The sequence below is a fragment of the Manduca sexta genome, chromosome 1 (assembly GCF_014839805.1).
Source record: "Manduca sexta isolate Smith_Timp_Sample1 chromosome 1, JHU_Msex_v1.0, whole genome shotgun sequence".
Classification (NCBI taxonomy): Eukaryota; Metazoa; Arthropoda; class Insecta; order Lepidoptera; family Sphingidae; genus Manduca; species Manduca sexta.
The window spans coordinates 1,122,976-1,143,443 of record NC_051115.1 but is presented as its reverse complement, the minus strand read 5'-3'; the positions used below and the strand labels follow the sequence as shown (position 1 = coordinate 1,143,443).

Genomic DNA, 20,468 nt, shown 5'->3' with positions numbered 1-20,468 from the left:
CTGTCGGATGACGAAACAGCCTCCCAAGTTATCCTGGAATGTGGAGGAGTAGCTGCACAACGGGCTGAAATCCTCGGTACACCGGGGTCACTCCGATAAGTCTGTGGAGGAACCAGGAAAATCCTGCGCTTCTGGAAGGAGTTGGGCTGCCTTGACCCATAGTCGGCATCCCACGCACAACGGCCTGACCTACTACGGGCTAAGTGCGAAAAAGGAGCTTCTCAACATAGAACATTGTTTCCGTACATTTGTTCATGCACTTATTTAACTTAATTAGCAATTTTAATAAGTCACCGACTCCAAAATTGGTAGCGAGTATAAAGGTAATGTTAAATTATTTTTTGGTTGTTTTGAAGGCGGTATTATTTTTTTTGATTTTTTTTTTATTTTTAATCGACTTCAAAAAAGGAGGTTCTCAATTCGTCTGTTTTTTTTTAATGTTTTTTACCTCAGAACTTTTGACTGGGTGAACCGATTTTGATGCATTGGCGTATATTCTATAGACACGAATGTCCGTATAAATTATTCGTTCAAAATCTGAACTAAAATGGCAACCAAAATGTCACTGTTACAACCTATTCATTTAAACAACAAATAGTTTTACTTATTTTTTATTCACATTCAGGTTTACACTTAGACTCGAGTTCTTACATTATGAGTGTCACTCCGTACATAACCATAACACGCTATCAATGTTGAAATCATACTAAAGTCAGATGTAGGGATTGCAATACAGCAGTGAGTGTACAGAACGCCAGATCTAGTACGTAGTTTATATGTTCACCTCTGATATTTCTAAAAAACTATGTGTGTATTCTTTGTGAATTATCGCTTACTTTAACAGTGAAGGAAAACATCGTGAGGAAACCTGCATACCTGAAAAGTTCTCTATAGGAATTTCGAGGGTGTGTGAAGTCTACCAATCCGCACTAGGCCAGCGTGGAGGACTAAGGCCTAATCCCTCTCAGTAGTAGAGGAGGCCCGTGCTCAGCAGTGGGCAAGTATACAATACAGGGCTGATATTATTATTATTATTATATGTTTATATGCCCTAAGATGTTTTTATTACATAGATACGTTGTCCGAGCTCAATACTGGCAAGACGAAAGTACGGTAATTGCCCGACTTGACGGCCATGGAGCGTGCGGCACTAACGTTGTTAGGTAACTGTCGATGTATATATATCCTTTTCCAACGAATGTATGCTGCATCTTTTTATTCCTTCTTCGAGCCAATTTGTAATTATATGTACAGGTACGTCAATATAGCAAATAGTGCGCCGTTTCTATGTGCCATTTGGTTAGTGTATGACGCCGCGACGCGTCTATTTGTAAAACGTCATTGGTTAACCCTACATATTTATCGATGCATTCATGTTACTAGTTTGATAAAGTTCCTCATACATGCTGCGCATGCGAGGTCACTTGCAAAAATACCTGATGGTAAGTAGTGATCACCTTAATCACCCATAAACGAATTGATGGCGTCAGCGCTGGGTATATGTACTCGTGGGGTCGTGTAAACGATAGCGCGATCTACTTTCGTTGTGGCGCCATCTGTTGATACTATTTGAAGTTGCAACATATGTTTTCAAGTTCAATTATTTTCCAAGACCCATGTTTACACTCAAGTACCAATCATGGGATATTTGACTTAGTTTTAACCACTATTTTATCAAATATTTATTTTATTAAATTTTAACACAAGACTTTAAAATTCAGTAAAAAACCAATCAAGTTTTAAGACTGAATTTCGGTGCAAAGGGTTTAAGAAACAAGAAAAGCAGTACTATATGACGTCATCGGGATTGCGATGCGTGCGAAAGAAAGAGATGAAGCGATATTTCCTTCACGCGGTAACTCCTGCACATTACTATATTTGAAATATAAGTTACTACCTAATAGGGGACCGGACTCATTTTTGTTCTTTATTATTATCAAATATTTACGTTATATAAATTATAACACAGAAAGAATTATTTAAATCCGGTAAAAAATTAACAAGTTATAAGTCTTTCAATTTCGGTAGAAGAGGTAAGTAACAAGAAACAGAAAAGAGTAGAAATAGACAAGTAGAAACTGAAAAGAGTAGAAATAGAACTAGAAACAGAACATAGTAATATTTGAAATATGAATTACTGGCTCATTTTTTAACCAATTTTAATGCAGTTTTCGCAGGAGGGTTTCTTTTTCGTATTATTAATCATTACATTAGAATAATGTACAAAATCAAACACAGGACGGTCCCCTATTTCAACGCAATTTTCACAGAAGGGCTTTTTCCTATTATTTTATGTTATCGGAATATAAATAACAAAAAGTTGATGTACTAATTACACTCTTCTCACCCTTTTGGGAATAAAATGCATCAATGTACGCGCAAGAGCGTCACCCGATGGCCCAGGGGGAGCAAGTTGATATGGAGAATAAGAAAAGTATGAATTGTAGGTAAAGTCGAGAGCACATGTTCCTCCCCCACTGTCCCTCTCCCGCTTTAACAATAACATAGAGCAGAGGGTAATTGAGTGTACGGAATATTAGGAATAGAATTGGTGAATTCATTCGAGTTTCGGCGAACGGGAATGATCGATCAAGCAAATCAAATCAAAGACTATCATCCCCCTTATTCATAGACGTTTTTTATCGAAGGACGGAGCATTGCTGTGATAACAAGTCTGTTTCTTAGCGTAGTTTATCTGACAGCTTGCTGTTTGTTCAGCTTTGTTTATCTGACAGCCAATTAGATTCAAGTTGTATCTCAATATTAGCCAATCACAACGGCCCTATGTCTACGCACTGCGAAGGCTACCATGCCGTCAGCACTGAAGAACAGACTTGTTATCACAGCTTTATTCCGTCCTTAGATAAAAAAAGTGTATGAATAAGGGGGTAGGACCTTAGTTGCTTTCGTTTTTTAACTCTATTAGAAACTCTAGGAGGGATAGCTGCCCCTCCCTACCCTCCCTTGTGTACGCGTGCTGCGTGCGCATGTTTTTCTTTGTGTGTCATAAATAAAACGCAATATAAATCAGTATATTTATTACTCGTTAGCTCTTTTTTCCCCCGTGTATGGTCTTCTCGTGCTTTTGCATCGCGTACTTCTGCGCGAACCGGCTGCTGCAGTGCGAGCATTCGTACGGCCGCTCGCCGGAATGCGTCCGCATGTGGTGGATCAGAATTCTGTTCTCCTGGAACATTAAATCGTACGTAGAACTAAGATGACCTAACAAAAAAGATGATTTGTGGAAAACGAATGAAAAACGTTAGAAAACAATATAGAAGGCAGTACGGGCGGTCGTCGGAAGTGAGAATCTCTGTTTCTATTCTGTTGGCGCCGTAGTTTAATAAGCTCTATGCGGCCCGCTGTTCTGCCGCACCGCGGGCTGCGCCGTGACGCGTCAATCAACGGGCCGCACCGACGACCTTGCAGTCGACGCGGCAATTTGAAACGACGAATCACCGTCGCTTCGCGGGCGTCGGTTGAGCCGACGCGCACGCAAGATTGGCGGACCGGTGATGGCCAATGGAACTGAGCGTCGGCGCGTCGGGTGTGAGGAACGGCCGGGAACCCCCGCCGCAGCGTTCTCTTTAGCAGCCAACAACGGTCACGAACACAATGCACAATTTTTGTAAATTCAAATTCAAATAAACTTTATTTCAAGACGAACTATCATTCCCCATAACATGCTGGACCTTCGAGCCGAACATTATTAATCGCAAGAACCGTCGTCGAACCGAACAATTCAAGAAACAAGACTGCCAAGTATCAAAAAGCCGTCATCGAGCCGCCCGATCACCTTCACAGCCATACATACGGCCGGCCACCCATCCCATCACCTATACCCGATCAGCTTTGCTTCATACTAATCGCAACAATTAAATTGATTCCAGCGGTATTTCCGGGTTCGGGTTGCCGAGTGATCGCAGCAGCAGCTCGAGGCGCGGTGTGTTTGCTGAACTACGCGTACACATCGCGAGGCAGCTCGAGACGCGGTGTGTTTGCTGAGCTACGAGTGCGCATCGTGAGACGCAACCAGGAATTATCAACTCGCTCACTGTAAGAACTTTGCATTATCCTTACTTAGGCCGCCACAATGGTATTGTCCGGTGAATCACCCCAAAAATCTACTGATACTTATGACGCCATACCCCGGGAACTCATTAGAAAGCGTGGTGTTCTAAAGGGCAGGTTGACTAAATTCACTAAATTCGTAAACTCATTAGACTCAAGTGTCGCATTAACGGATCAAAAGCGCGAGGACCTAAAGTTGCGTATTCAAGGTGCCGCGAACTTATTTTGTGAATTCAACTCTGTTCAGTCTAGGATAGAGGAATGTGCACCTGAATCAGACATAGATGAACAGCTAACACTTAGGGAGTCATTTGAAGACATTTATTACAATACCGTAGCTATAGCCGAATGTGCGTACAATTTTAAAAGTGAACCCATTATTAATCATGACGAGGGTAACAATACCAAGCACACAAACTCACACATCAAAATGCCCACAATTCGCACGCCTACCTTTGATGGTTCATGTGAGGACTGGCTCGAGTACCGCGATACATTCGTGTCTCTAGTTCACAGTTCCAAAGATATTAGCGACATTCAAAAGTTCCATTATCTTAGATCATCATTAAAGGGCAGTGCAGCATTAGTTATCAATTCAGTACAGTTTTCTAGTGACAACTACAATGTTGCCTGGGAGTTACTATTGAACCGATTTAACAATAGCAGGTTACTTACACAGAGTCATGTAAAATCACTATTTACTATGAATGTATTGAACAAAGAGTCACCCGTCTTAATTAAAACACTCATTGACAATGTTCTCAAAAATTTACGCGCCTTAAGCATATTAGGTGAGCCCACAGAACACTGGGATACTCTATTAATATATTTAATTGTTTCTAAGCTTGACATAACCACTGAACGTGAGTGGGAGCAGAAAAAAGGTGATTTATTGTCTAGTAAAAGTGACTCAAAATTAAATATTCAAGATTTAATTAATTTCTTAAAAAACAGAGCAGACATGTTAGAATCATTACAGCTTTCTCATGGTAAGCAGAGCAATTATAAAGTTATTATGCACAATAACAATAAAATTCATGCTCATGTTACAAACACCAAGCCGCAGCAGTATTGCAGTTATAATCAACACAAGAAACTTTGTTTAGCATGCAACTCTAATCATCCTATTTATTCTTGCCAAAAATTTCATAATTTAAATTTAGAATCAAAGTTGTCATTAATTAAGAAAAACAATTTATGTATTAACTGTCTGCGCTCCGGGTACACTGTCAACAACTGCAAACTTGGGTCATGTAGGCTATGCAACAAGAAACACAACACACTAGTACACAATAGCGATGAGTCTACACAATCTGTTTCCAATCATTTAAAGCAACCTGCTGCCACATTTTCACAAGTTACAGACACACACAATACTGACAATTCTATACAAACAATACAAGCCAACAAGGCACACATTGAATATGATAAACACACTACATATTCATCCAGCAACCAACCAGTTTTGCTGTCAATAGCAGAAATAAGTGTAGCTGATTCACAAAACATTTACTACAAAGCGCATGCCTTACTCGATAGTGGCAGTCAGCGCTCTTTCATCACACAATCTTTATGCAACAAACTTAATATACCATTAATACAGTCCACTCAAGAAATTAGAGGAGTTGGGAACTCGGTGATACACTCAACACAGTCCTGTCAAATAAAATTCAAATCACACAATCATCAATTCTCCACACAAATACAATGTTTTGTTCTGCCCAACATTACATCTACACTACCAGCAATTACATGTGCACGGTCTATTGACATACCCAACAATATTCAGTTGGCCAATCCAGAATTCTATAAATGTCACAAGATAGACTTATTGTTAGGCGCAGACTTATTCTGGGACCTATTAAAAACTGATAGGATAAGATTGTCCAGCGGTCCCATCTTACAAGACACACATCTAGGCTGGATTATATCAGGCCCAGTAAAAAATTATTTACAAAATAATCACATAAATTGTAACTTTTCACAGTCCATTGAAACACATTTAAGACAATTTTGGGAGCTGGAGGAGCTTCCCAGGTCAGGTGCTGATAAGTTTACTCCAGAGGAACGTGCGTGCGAGGAGCTTTACGTCAAAACTACAACGCGTGGTGATGATGGAAGGTTCTCTGTACGTATTCCTTTAAAATTATCAGCTGACAAGTTAGGCGAAACATTTTGCACAGCTAAGAAACGTTTTTTATCATTAGAAAAACGTTTAGAGCGCGATCCTAATTACAAAAAATTGTACACAGAATTCATAAACGAATACATTAGTCTAGGGCACATGACTCGTGTAGAGAAATACGGAAATGATCATTATTTCATGCCGCATCACGGCGTATTACGCGAACACAGTACCACCACTAAGCTGCGTGTAGTATTTGATGCCAGTTGTCCTTCCAGCACCGGCATCTCATTGAATGACTTGCAAATGGTAGGACCACCCATTCAGGGAGATTTAGTATCCATTTTAATACGTTTTCGACAACACAAGTACGTTGCTTGCGCAGATGTCGAGAAAATGTACCGGCAGTGTTTAGTTGATAACGATCAACGCGACCTGCAACTTATTTTATGGCGAAATCATTCATCAGAGCCGTTAAACATTTATCGTTTAAATACAGTCACTTACGGAACCGCGTCCGCGCCGTTTCTTAGAAGGGCCCTTATTCTGTATGATAGTGTAAACGCGTAACGCGGCCGTGTCATGTTATCTTCGAGAAATGTGTGTGGAATGGTATTCTGTAAGCCAAATTTCTATAGTCCTAAACATGATGCGTTGTGTTACGTGCTTGTTACACACTGTCAAAATAACGTGCGGGATAGAGAATAAGGCCCCTGTAGATGTCTAAAGCAGCTCGCATGCGAAAATAAAGATCCTGAAATTAAGCGCGTCATAAATCAGGATTTTTATGTAGACGACATGATCACGGGACATGATAACAAAGAAACTTTGTTAAATAATTGTTTGGCAATTTCTAAGCTACTACAGTCTGGTTGTTTTCCACTACGCAAGTGGATGTACAATTTTGATTGCAATACAACAGAAGTAGATTTAGACTTATCAAGTCATTTGAAATCATTAACATTAGGCGAAAATGTCAATGCAAAAACCTTAGGTATAGGTTGGCATAACTCAAGTGATGAGTTCTATTTTAATTCACATTATATTAACACTGAGCAAAAGATTACAAAGCGCTACATTATATCCATAATATCACAAATTTTTGATCCACTAGGCCTACTTAGCCCGTTGATTATTACTGCCAAGATAATGCTTCAGAAATTATGGTTACTAAAGTTAGATTGGGATGACGAGTTACCCAATGATGTTACTCAAGTATGGCATAGGTTTGCTAGTTCTTTGCCTATGCTAAACACCATAAAGATACCACGACATGTAGTAAGTTCTAATCCCAGTTATATTGAATTGCATATATTTACAGACGCTTCAGAAGCGGCATACGGCGCATGTGTCTATGTACGCACCGTTAACACCGATTCAACTGTATCATGCAATTTACTATGTTCTAAAAGCAAGGTTGCTCCTTTAAAACCAGTGAGTATACCTAGACTAGAATTGTGTGGGGCCTTACTCGGGGCTAGACTTTATGACAAGGTACGCGAATCATTACACACCGAATTTCGAAATGTAGTATTTTGGTGTGACTCCACAATAGTATTAGGATGGTTGCGTATGACCCCTAATTTATTAAAGACATTTGTTCAAAATAGAGTTGCTGAAATTCATGAAATTACAAAGGAACATCCATGGCGTCATGTTCGTACCACCGACAATCCTGCCGACATAGTTTCTCGCGGAACGCGAATTGAGTACTTAACTTCTAACCATTGGTTGCATGGTCCATCATTTTTAAGTGAGCCTAACATGGATAATAATTATGAATATAATAATTCTCAATTATGTCAGAGTGAAAATTTACCAGAGCTTAAATCAAAAGCAACAATTTCATTAAATGCCAATGTGAAATTACCACAGTCTCTGTTTCCTTTCTCTAGATTTTCACAATACAATCGTATGAGACGTGCTGCTGTCTATGTACTTCGTTTTATATTCAATACACGCCACAAGAACAACCGTCTCAGTGGCGCCATCTCTGTCGCCGAACTAAGAAACTCTGAATTAATGCTAGCTCGATTATCGCAATTAGAATCATTTGGTACTGAACTTACTTCGAAATTGAATACCAACACAAATAATGTAAACAGGGTAAAAGGCAATTTGTCAAATTTAAACTTGTTCGTTGATGAAAACAAGATACTGCGAGTAGGTGGTCGTTTAGCCAACTCGCTTGAGTTTATGTATGATAAAAAACATCCTATTTTAATTTCTTCCAAACATTGGTTTACAGTGCTTTTGTTTCGCTTTGAGCATCAACGGTTGAAGCATGCAGGGCCGCAGGCACTTCTGTACAACGTGCGTGATTCATACTGGCCGGTTGCAGGCAGAAACCTGGCAAGGAAAATTGTACATGAATGTGTCACCTGTCGTAGATTTAGAGGTAAAACACTCACTCCTATAATGGGCAATCTGCCAAAGGATAGAATCACACCCAGTTTTCCATTTTTGCGCTGCGGTGTTGATTATGCTGGGCCAGTTCTTATATTGAATCGCAAAGGTAGGGGTGCTAAGCTTATCAAGGGTTACATATGTCTATTTGTTTGTTTTGTAACTCGGGCTGTTCATCTAGAGCTGGTCAGTGACCTTTCCACAGACGCTTATTTATTAGCTTTAAAACGATTCATTTCACGTCGGGGTAAGCCCTCTGATATATACTCAGACAATGGTAGAAATTTTGTAGGTTTAATGACAGAATTCACTAAATTCATATCAACCTGCTCAGCTGATATCGTTGAATACGCAACTACTCAAAATATTAATTTTAAATTTATTCCTCCATATTCACCCCATTTTGGTGGCCTCTGGGAGGCTGGTGTGAAGTCATGCAAACATCACCTGCTGCGATCATTAGGCAATTCGCATTTAACTTTCGAAGAGTTAACCACATTATTATCACAAATTGAAGCAATCCTTAATTCTCGTCCTTTAAGTCCAATGTCCTCAGACCCATCCGACTTTGAGCCGTTGAGTCCTGGCCATTTTTTGATTGGACGACCAGTCACCGCACCAGCTGTGGCAGATTACATAGACACTCCGACATTGAATCTCAACCGTTATCAACGAATCGAAAAAACTCGGCAACATTTCTGGGCACGATGGGTGCGTGAATACATTTCGGAAATGCAAATTCGAACTAAATGGAAAACGAAGAAACCCGACTTGAAACCTAACACACTTGTCGTTTTAAAACAAGATAACATTCCGCCCCTCAAATGGAGTTTCGGGCGGATTTTGTATACTGTTCCAGGCAAAGACGGCGTGAGCAGGACAGCCGTCATAAAGACCGCGTCAGGAATTGTACGGCGCTCGTTCTCTACAATATGCCCCCTGCAGGACTCAACATTGGAAGAGGGTCCTTCCAAGGCGGGGGGCATGTTGGCGCCGTAGTTTAATAAGCTCTATGCGGCCCGCTGTTCTGCCGCACCGCGGGCTGCGCCGTGACGCGTCAATCAACGGGCCGCACCGACGACCTTGCAGTCGACGCGGCAATTTGAAACGACGAATCACCGTCGCTTCGCGGGCGTCGGTTGAGCCGACGCGCACGCAAGATTGGCGGACCGGTGATGGCCAATGGAACTGAGCGTCGGCGCGTCGGGTGTGAGGAACGGCCGGGAACCCCCGCCGCAGCGTTCTCTTTAGCAGCCAACAACGGTCACGAACACAATGCACAATTTTTGTAAATTCAAATTCAAATAAACTTTATTTCAAGACGAACTATCATTCCCCATAACATATTCTATAATTATTTTTTTATTGCTGCTTGAATGACGAGACGAGCTTGCCGTTCGCCTGATATAAGCGATACGACCGATAAACAGTAGAAACACCAACACCTTTAATTACAAAGTATTGCTTGTATTCTACTGCGCTAGCCATCTTGACACATGAGATATTAATTGTTATGTCCAGTAGTTACACTGGCTACAATGTTCAAACCGTAACACAACAGTGACTACACACTGCTGACAGAAATAAACATTGCGGTGGTTCCTACCCAGGCGGACCCTCACATATGAGACCTACCACCAGAAATAATTTTATCTTTTTCTCGTCATAGAGCATGCTTAGGAAATTCATAATTTTTTTTTGTTTTTTATTAAAGGTTGTAGGAAGACATCTTGGGTACGGAACAAGAGCTGATATTATAGTTACTCACCGTAAACCCCTTTCCACAAACTGTACACAATTTGTTCTTCACTTTAGTACCACCTTCGTGATTAGACCTCATATGGCCTTTATACCTAGTGTTGTTCAGGAAATACTGAAAAGAAACATTGTTTTATTATTTACTGGTCGTAGGTCTCATATGTGAGGGTCCGCCTGGGTAGGTACCACCGCAATGTCTATTTCTGTCAAGCAGTCTGTAGTCACTGTTGTGTTCCGGTTTGAACATTGTATCCAGTGTAACTACTGGATATAAGACTTAACATCTCATGTCTCAGGATGGCGAGCGCAGTGGCCCCGGGCTGAACAAAAAATAATCCTCAGTTTTATCAGTTGCTTCGATAAGATCGTAAAAAACGTTCCTTCAAGGCACTGCGCTAGGCCCCTGTAAATATGAGGCTCCGGGCGTTGGTGGCTTAGTTTGCCTCCGTCTTAGGCCGCCTCTGTCACAAATTAATGTGGCACAAATTGTTAACAACTGCATAGTGATACCGCCGTGGGGGCATTTTTTTTCATTAAAATGACGAGCCGAGCCTGCCATTCGCCTGATGGTAAGCGATATGACCGCCCATAAACAGTAGAAACACCAACACCTTGAATTACAAAGTATTGTTTGGTATTCCACTGCGCTCGTCTGAGATATGAGATGTTAAGTATTATGTCCTGCAGTTACACTGGCTACAATGTTCAAACCGTAACACAACAGTGACTACACACTGCTGACAGAAATAGACATTGCGGTGGTATCTACCCAGGCGGACTCTCACATATGAGACACCTACCACTAGTAAAGCGTGTTTATGTGTGTGTAAAACACACTTACCTTGTCACATGTCCTACTACCAGTAAAGCAGTATTTATGTGTGCGTGTGTGTGTGTATATGTGTGTGCGTTTGCGTTTGCGTGTGTGTGTGCGTGTGTGTATAAAACAGTCTTACCTTGTCACAAATCGAACAGTAATAATTTGTTCTCTTCACATGAACATGCCTGTAATGATTCATCATGTAGACCTTGCGCGAGTATACGTTGCTGCATTCTGGACACTGTACTTTCGGCTTGCTGGAACTAATATTTCAATACATTATTTCTAAGGGAAAAGGCACTTAATACAGCGGAATAAAGTTGCATGTTTGATAACATTACGTACTGTTGAGGACAAAGGTAACTGAACAAATTCAAAACTTCAAATCGCCTTAAAGTTTTGAGTCTTCATCAACAATAGTTTTTTCTTCATTAATATAAACTTTGGGTTTACTTTATTTGATATAAAAAATATTGCGATTGAAGATAATTTGTAAAAGAGTAAATTTAGACTTATTAAGCTACATTTGTAGCTGATTGTACATGATATTTTATAACGTCGAGCTTGGTGCTCGTTGGCGTCACATGCTGTATCCATACGTTTTACGAAGACTCTAAGAGTGCTAAATGTCCAATAAAAAAGACCCGCCTACGAGAAAAGACTCGGTTGCGAGAAAAATGATACGGCTACAAGAAAAGATTCGCCTACGAGAAAAAGACTCGACTACGAGAAAAGACTCGCCTACGAGAATAAAGACTCGACTACGAGAAAAAGACTCACGAGAAAAAGACTCGCTTACGAGTATAGAGACTCACTTAACAGTCCGTTCAGCGGCGTGCTTGCTGCTTCTGCTCAGGTGTTGATAATACAGCCCTCGCGTGGTGAACTGTTTGTCGCACGGCACGCAGTAGGCGAGCTCGGTGCTCGTCGGCGCCACGTGCTGCATGCGCGCGTGTTTACCGAGACTCCGCGAGTTCTTGAACCTCTTCTTGCAGTCTTTACATTCGAAATTGTCGAAGTTGTGGGTGTGCCTGTTTGTTATTTAGTGTTTAGGTGTTGCACGGTGGCATAAAAAAGGAGTTGCCCTGGTTCATGGGTAACGGGAGGGGGGTGCAAATATAAGTCACTGAATAAATATGCAATAACTAGTTCACCCGACAGACGTTGTCCCGTCTTAACTATGAATTTGCAGCGCGCGTTCTGTCAATCGCTGACAGTTATTTCACACAATCGACAGTTATATAAATTAATATTTTCGTTAAGTTTTCTTAAATTTTCTAATTTTCCACGCAATTTTTTCTTTCATAACAACCTTCTCCTGACATTAACAAACATAACAAAAAAAATATTGAAATCGGTCCAGCCGTTCACGCGTGATGGCGTAACCAAGAGACATAGGGATTCATTTTTATATACAGGGTCATTTTGTAACCCTAGACTTAAATTTAACTGCGAGAAAGTCATCTTGAAAGAAGCAGTTTACTATAAGTTACTCTAACCTAAGGTCAAAAACAAAAAAGTAAAATTTTCAAACAAAATAAATATTATAATAGTCATTTTATTTTTACACACCCTTTTGCCACTACTACTATACTAGAATTCGTCGGAGCGGCAACATCGCACACAGTCATTGATAATATTATGCTCACGCACACGAACAAGTGATGCACACACTCGGAGCGCAAGGGTAGTTCGTCGCACCGCGCGCGCCGCGCCGCAACCGAACAGCTGATGTCGCCGCTTTAACTACCTAGGGTTTTGTGTCGTGCCACATCACTCAATCAACAATTAGACCAGCAGCGACGACGCTACGCCGACGTTATAAAAAGACACATACCTAAACATCATTATCATCATCAGCCACATAAAGTCTACTGTTGAACCTATGTTCAACAGTAGACTAAAGCCTATAAGCCTCCCCTAAAGATTTCCAGACGGACCTGTCGAAAGCTGCCTGCATCCAATGTGTTCCCGCGACGTTTATCAAGTCGTCTGTCCACCTTGCAGGTGGACATCCAACGCCAACATAAACATCAACAACATCATCACATTTCATTAGAACAATATTTTCTATGCCCAAACTATCATCATAAGCAAACGACACAAATCAAACAACCATAACTGCATAAGTTGGGTACACATAACACATTATTTCTGTAATTTTAAAGTGGTTTCATTCTTTTAAATCAAAACTCACACATTCTAATGTAGGTAGTTCATCCATTTTAGTAGATAAGTAGGTATAATAAATACGTTCAACGGTTAGATTTATAACATTCATAACAATAAAATATCATTCTGCAAGTCTGGCAATTCACACGAATAATTAATAACGAAGTTACAATCTTGATAATAATTACGTAATGTGATAGTTTGAGGTAAAAATGTCGAGCGACGGGATGCGTCACGGCGCGGCGCGGCGTCCCAATAGGTATCTTATCATGTTTTCAAAATAGTAAATGCGTTTACCAATACCTAATGATGATTAGTAGATTGCTTGTTTCTTTAAAAGTTGTTTCATACTTCAAAGTATTTTTAATACAGTTAATTTGTGACTACCTCGGTGCCGCAGTTGTATTATAGTACGGATGCTTTGCTAAGGTCACAGGATCGAATCCCGGGTCAGACAAAATGATATTGGATTATTCCATTCAGTACCTATCGCAAATTCATAAATCCACATTAAAATCGTAATGACAGCCTTCGATAGAAACATAATCAATAGATTGTGATTAGTTCAGTTTCGCGTACGCGTCAACGATGCAACTTCGAGATCGTAAAATATTCAAAATGACAAAAAATATTTCTAAAAATAGACTCTATTTTATACGTGTTAAGGTCGCATTTAGGAGACCTCTTTAAATTTCTTTGTGCTCGACCGACCAACACGCGACACACGAGTTTAGCGAATTCCACAAAGTAGCGGCAAGGGTCTGGAGTAGTGTTGCCTGATGTCCCGATTTGCGCGGGACGTCCCGATTTTCAGAGTTCTGGGGACGTGACCCGTTTTGCACCAATAAACTTATTAAAACCATTAAGTATTATGAAAAATAAACTACGCATTCATCACTGTGTTGAGTGCGACAATGCAATCAAAATAGCACGTATCATCTCACTAGCGCTGAAGGTACAGTTTTGTTTTATTCTCTTGCTTAGAGATGCGACTACCCGGCGATCTGTGCTTTGATGTTAAAACAGAAATCCAAATTAAAACGCAACTTTAGCATGACTCGCAGAGATATTTTTTGTAAAACGCAATACATAAAACTTAAAATTTAAAAAAATACTTGCTTTTTTTATGTCCCGATCTACAACCCTAAATCTCGATTTGATTTACCTTCTTGATTTTAAACAAATTGACCCTGGCAACACTAGTCTGGAGGTACACGATATTTGGCGAGCCAGTGTTTTACAACTAACACGTGCCCTCGCAGTGTTACCAAACTTTTTTTTATTATTACCCTATTATGCAATATCTTGTTTATTTTATACCCTGTATGTCTATTGAAAATGAATGACTGAATCCAAAATCTCTGTTATACTTTATTACTTAAAATAATGTTTCAAAAATACTATAATATTGCTGTGTATTATTTTAATTAGGTAGACTTTTCATTAATCATTTCATCATAAATCATTACTTATTTTATTTTGTAATACAATTGTGTGTTAAATCTGTTAGAACATCATGTAATAAAAAAAGTTTATACTGACAACACTGCGAGTTTAGGCGAGAAAGAGTACGACTATTGTATTGAATAATCGCGCGCTCTTCGGACTCGGTCAAAGACTCGGACGCATTGCCATAGTGTCTATCTAGCAAAGAAATGGTACAGAAAGCATAATATGACGTTCGGTAATGTCTACGTAGTCTTCTTTTAGATATTATTACAAACCGAAATATTAATGTTGGAATTAAAATAAATGTCGGAATATCATGTAGAATCTAAAAAATACGATACCAATAGATTTAAATCTTGTAACTTTAGTAATTATGTAGGTAACTTTTTTGGTAAGAAAACTATTTTATTAACGAAAATAACGTTAATAATTGACGAAATATTTTTTGTAGTAATTAATTATTGACTCAATGAACTGCTGCAACCAAGTCAGTGAACGTATTGGGAGTTCATTTGTGAGCTGACCTTCTGAACCCTATAGGTTCGGTAATAATATCATCAGCTGTGACGTAGTTCATTCACTTCAGTTAAGCGCGCTAAGAAACAGCGTGATCAAAAAAACATAAATCTAAAATCGGGATTATTGACGAAAATATTCGTTACTTATGAATAATTTTTTGCAGGGTGTTAACAGAGGTCACCCCGAACCTGTGGTTTCATTTAGTAACGCAATGTCGAAATGACCCTGTATATAGATGGGAACTATCGACCAAAGAGGTTTTTCATGATAATGCATTTTCAAAAAACCCTGCAATTTGAATTTGAAAAAAAAAAGAAAAAAAAACATTTTTGAGTACGCCATCCCGTATTCTGATTGGTGCATTTTAACGACAGATCCGATGGTAGGTAAAAAGGTTAATAAGTTACCTCATGTGCTTCTCCAGTGTGTGTTTACTGAAACATCGCTTCCCGCAGTGGTCGCATACAAACGAAGCGTGCGTCGCCTTGTAATGCATACGAAATGTTTTAATGTCTCTGAAATAATTCAATAATTATACTAAAATAAATCCATATTTTGAACAAATACTTTATTTATGGACATTTGTGTCTACATACTATAATATATAAAAAACGTCAAGGGAGCATTATAAATTATATTAACAAATAAAATGTGCACAACTTACTGTAGTGTTAAATCGCAAGTCAAACATTGTACCGCACTCTTATGGCTTCTCAAATGTACCTTCATGACGTCAGGAGAGGAGCATTTGAACTCACAAGCGATGCACTCCAATGCGACTCTGTGTTTCTTCACATGGTGCAATATTGACTGTTTGGTTTTGAATCGAGATGAACATATATCGCAGAAGTATGGGCCGGAGGTCTGAAAGGATTTTGTTGTTTTTTTTTACATGGGCATGAAAAGTGGTCCACTGCAACTGGTAAGTGGGTCTAATAGAATGTCGACTGAATAGAGATGATTATTCCTCGACAGTCGACACAATTATGTCGGATATAAATATACAATAATACCGGCCCTGTATTATATACTGTCCCACAGCACGGGCCTCCTCTTCTGAGAGATTAGGCCTTAGTCCACCACGCTGTAGCGCGGGCAGACTTCACACACCCTCAAAATTCCTATAGAGAACTTCTCAGATAAGTAAGTTTCCTCACGATGTTTTCCTTCACCGTTAAAGCAAGCAATAATTCACAAAGAATACACACATTTTTTTTTAGAAAAGTCAGAAGTTTGTGCTCTTTTGATTGGAACCTGCGGACATTCGTCTCGGCAGTCCATGTCTCAGGATGGCGAGTCCAGTGGAATACCAAACAATACTTTGTGATTCGAGGTGTTGGATGGTGTTTCAACTGTTTATGGGCGGTCGTATTTCTTACCATCAGGCGAACGGCAAGCTCGTCTCGTCATTCAAAGCAATAAAAATAAAAAATAAAACTTACTGCACTATGAAATTTCCTTTGATGTTTCATGAATGGTGTCTTGGATTTCCAAACACACAAACACTTCATACATTTAAACTTTATTTTTTTCAATATATCACTTTCCCTATCTCTTTGCCACCAACATTTTATGTTTTCATAATCAGCATTGAATTTCTTAACAAACTCCCCATCTTTTATATCAAAAACGTATTTGTATAATCTTGATTTTGTTTTCTTTTCGTTTTTTAATTCGGTCTCTTGTTTTATTAGTTGTAAAAAATCTTGCTTTATATCCTCGTCACAATAATCAGAATCAATGTATTCTTCAACTTCCTCTTTAATTTCTGTATGTTCTAAATCTATTTCTTCTCCATTCGCATTTATTTTACCTTCTCCAAGTATTTTTTCTATTTCTGTATGTTTTGAATCTATTTCTTGTCCATTCACATTTATTTTATCTTCAAATATGTTTTGTATTTCTGTATGTTTTAAATCTATTTCTTCTCCAATCACATTTATTTTATATTCTCTGAGTATTTTTTCTTCTCCATATAATTTTATTTTTTCTTCTTCATATGTTTTCAGTTCTGTCTTCAATGTTTCATCATATATTATGTCTATTATTTGGTTTCTGGGGCATATTCTTAAGTTTGACAATGATTTTGTTTGAATACACTGTAACAGAAATTAATTAGGGTACATTTTTTTTCCTTTTAATGATGAGACGAGCTTGTTGTTTGTCTGATGATAAGTGATACACCCGCCCGTAAACAGTAGAAACACCAACACCTTGAATAACAAAGTATTGATTGGTATTCCACTGCGCTCGCCATCCTGAGACATGAGATGTTAAGTTATTATGTCCAGTAGTTACACTGGCTACAATTTCCTTCAAACCGCAACACAACAGTGACTACAGTGCTGCTTGGCGGCAGAAATAGACATTACAGTGGTACCTACCCAGGCAGACTCTCACACATGAGAGACGTACTACCAATTTCAGTTATTTTACATTCTCAAAATTCATATAAAGAACTTTTCAGGTGTGCAGGTTTCCTCATCATATTTTCCTTCATCATTAAAGTACGTGATAATTCACAAAGAATACACACATAAATAGAAAAGTCAGAGGTGTGTTTGGGTTTTGAAACTGCAGACATTCGTCTCGGTAGTCTGTTCCACACACAACTAGGCTACCGCTGTTTATTTTTCTATGAACTAGTTTATTTATTTTGAGACTTTACAACAGAGAACAAACATTACATTATTTTCATATATAGCAGTATAATTAGTAATTTGGAAGGTCTACCTGTATTTCAGCACAATGTAAACGTAATAATCTCTGTGCTTCAACAACTTTTGCTTGAAATATCTGCATTTTTTTAAGCATAGCTATGCATTCCCAGCATAAGTAGATGTTAGGCGTCTGCAAAATAAATATGTTAGATATTATTTTAACAATTTTTTTTTTATTTCGTTTACAGGAACAAAAAAAAATACTTACTTCAAGCGGATAATTGCATATTTTTCGAAATAAACCATCGAATTCGCCCAGTACAGAGAGTTTTCTGTTAGAACTGAGACAGACATGACATAATATATCGTATTTATTCGTATTATTACCTTTGATGTCGCACATTTTATGTAAAACGGAATAATAAAATAAAACACGGTTTGTTGATAAATAAAATTAATGTTTGACAGTTAACTACAGTGTTACTAATTCTTATTTGCCAAAGCCCAATAAATTAATTCAAAACTTCAAATCACGAAAATAATGTTTTTCTCACGACGTTTTATGTAATTATATCAATGTTTGGCTAAATTTGGCGATCAATTTTTTAAGGTCATATTAGAAAAAAAAATCGACGTTTTAGACAACCTTACACAATCTTTTAACCGGCAATAGTCATATTAAGTGACAAAATGTATATACTAGTTTTGTGAATTTATCTTCTTTTCTTTTAAACTGTTAAAAATTAATCTACGAACTAAATTCATTAAGCAATAAAACCTAAATCTCGCCTCTAAAAGGGAGGAAAAAACCATAGGTTTAGTGGAAAACTTGCTAAGTTGGTAACAGGTCACAGATGACAGGTGACGTTTATCTTCTTTTACCATACGAAAATTAGCTAAAGAATCATAATTTATACAACCTTGCTAGTTAGTAGAACCGTGATTTATAATCTATACTATTATATAAAGCTGAAGAGTTTGTTTGTTTGTTTGAACGCGCTAATCTCAGGAACTACCGGTCCAAACTGAAAAATTATTTTTGCGTTGGATAGCCCTATATTCGTAGAGTGCTATAGGCTATATGTCATCACGCTATACCCAATAGGAGCGGAGCAGTAATGCCTAATCTCAGGAACTACCGGTCCGAACTGAAAAATTCTTTTTGCGTTGGATAGCCCTTTGTTCGTGGAGTGCTATAGGCTATATATCATCACGCTATACCCAATAGGAGCGGAGCAGTAATGGCTAATCTCAGGAACTACCGGTCCAAACCGAAAAATTATTTTGGCGTTGGATAGCCTTTTGTTCGTGGAGTGCTATAGGCTATATATCATCACGCTATACCCAATAAGAGCAGAGCAGTAATGGCTAATCTCAGGAACTACCGGTTCGAACTAAAAAAATCATTTTGTATTGGATAGCCCTTTGTTCGTGAAGTGCTATAGGCTATATATCATCACGCTATGACCAATAGGAGCGGAGCAGTAATGGCTAATCTCAGAAACTAGGAGTTTGAACTGAATAATTCTTTTTGTGTTGGATAGCCCTTTGTTCCTGGAGTGCTATAGGCTATATATATCATCACGCTATGCCCAATAGGAGCGGAGCAGTAATCGCTAATCTCAGGAAATACCGGTTCGAACTGAAAAAATGTTTTTGTGTTGGATAGCCCTTTGTTCCTGGCGTGCTATAGGTTATATATCGTCACGCTATGACCAATAGGAGCGGAGCAGTAATGAAACATGATGCAAAAACGGGGACAATTTATTAGTTTTGAGAGCTTCTGTTGCGTGCGCTGCGTAAACGGTTAAAGTTATGCAACAATAATGTATGACGGGATTGTTCCTCTTAAAAAGTTCTACAAAAATATATCATAAAACAAAGTCCCCCGCTGCATCGGTCTGCCCGAACGTGTTAAACTCAAAAACTACCCAACGTATTAGGATAAAATTTGGCATGGAGACAGTTTGAGACCCTGGGAAGAACACAGGCTCCCGGGAAAATATATAGCGTGACTTTTATAACGGAAAACTTTGAAAAACCTTATAACGCGGGCGGAGCCGCGGGCAAAAGCTAGTTGTTATTATATTCTTCCGTACAATAATTTGAAATTACTTACCTGAGCAATCATTTCTTTTTGAACCATTAGGTATTCATTACCCAATATGAAGCACGCTATTAGTTAGGGCCCGGTTAGGGTCTCAGAACAATAACTCAAGCTAATATTTTTTCTGAGCGCTAGGTGGTTCTGAGGCTATGTGTCTATATATGTCTTTTATGCCATCTAACAAACGAATAATTAAGGCTCAAACGATCCAGAGCAAACGATCTTGATCATTCGGTCCATACTTTTACGGCGCATGAGTTATCGGTGGGAAGCAACGATTTACAACTAATTTCAGGAGTTCCCCTGTGACCATGAAGGCTACAAAGTCTTAGAAACTTCGTGACAAAATTATAATATAAAAAACAGCGATGAAATCCGCAA

The 20,468-nt window shown here is 38.8% G+C and overlaps 2 protein-coding genes across 8 annotated transcripts; one reads left to right on the top strand and one right to left on the bottom strand.

Annotated features, from left to right (window-relative positions):
* Positions 1–3,023: 3,023 nt before the first annotated feature.
* Positions 3,024–18,731, bottom strand: LOC115449783 (oocyte zinc finger protein XlCOF6-like). Of its 3 annotated transcripts, XM_030177678.2 has the most exons (9): positions 18,249–18,664; positions 18,054–18,170; positions 16,763–17,419; positions 15,985–16,184; positions 15,728–15,835; positions 11,996–12,211; positions 11,317–11,443; positions 10,371–10,475; positions 3,024–3,187 (listed from the first exon to the last, which is right to left on the bottom strand). In XM_030177678.2, exons 1-9 carry the CDS (start codon positions 18,381–18,383, stop codon positions 3,047–3,049), a joined length of 1,806 nt encoding a protein of 601 aa, XP_030033538.2. In that variant the 5' UTR covers positions 18,384–18,664; the 3' UTR covers positions 3,024–3,046. The 3 variants fall into 3 exon arrangements, with proteins under 3 accessions (XP_030033538.2, XP_037296144.1, XP_037296112.1); XM_037440247.1 differs by lacking the exon at positions 16,763–17,419 and having other exon boundaries at positions 18,249–18,731; XM_037440215.1 differs by lacking the exon at positions 11,996–12,211 and having other exon boundaries at positions 18,249–18,728.
* Positions 3,668–9,941, top strand: LOC119188381. 5 transcript variants are annotated; one of them, XM_037440069.1, is made up of 3 exons: positions 3,668–6,199; positions 7,518–7,630; positions 8,445–8,967. In XM_037440069.1, exons 1-2 carry the CDS (start codon positions 4,094–4,096, stop codon positions 7,623–7,625), a joined length of 2,214 nt encoding a protein of 737 aa, XP_037295966.1. In that variant the 5' UTR covers positions 3,668–4,093; the 3' UTR covers positions 7,626–7,630; positions 8,445–8,967. The 5 variants fall into 5 exon arrangements, with proteins under 5 accessions (XP_037295966.1, XP_037295929.1, XP_037296014.1 ...); XM_037440032.1 differs by lacking the exon at positions 8,445–8,967 and having other exon boundaries at positions 7,518–7,803; XM_037440117.1 differs by lacking the exon at positions 7,518–7,630 and having other exon boundaries at positions 3,671–6,199.
* Positions 18,732–20,468: the final 1,737 nt, after the last annotated feature.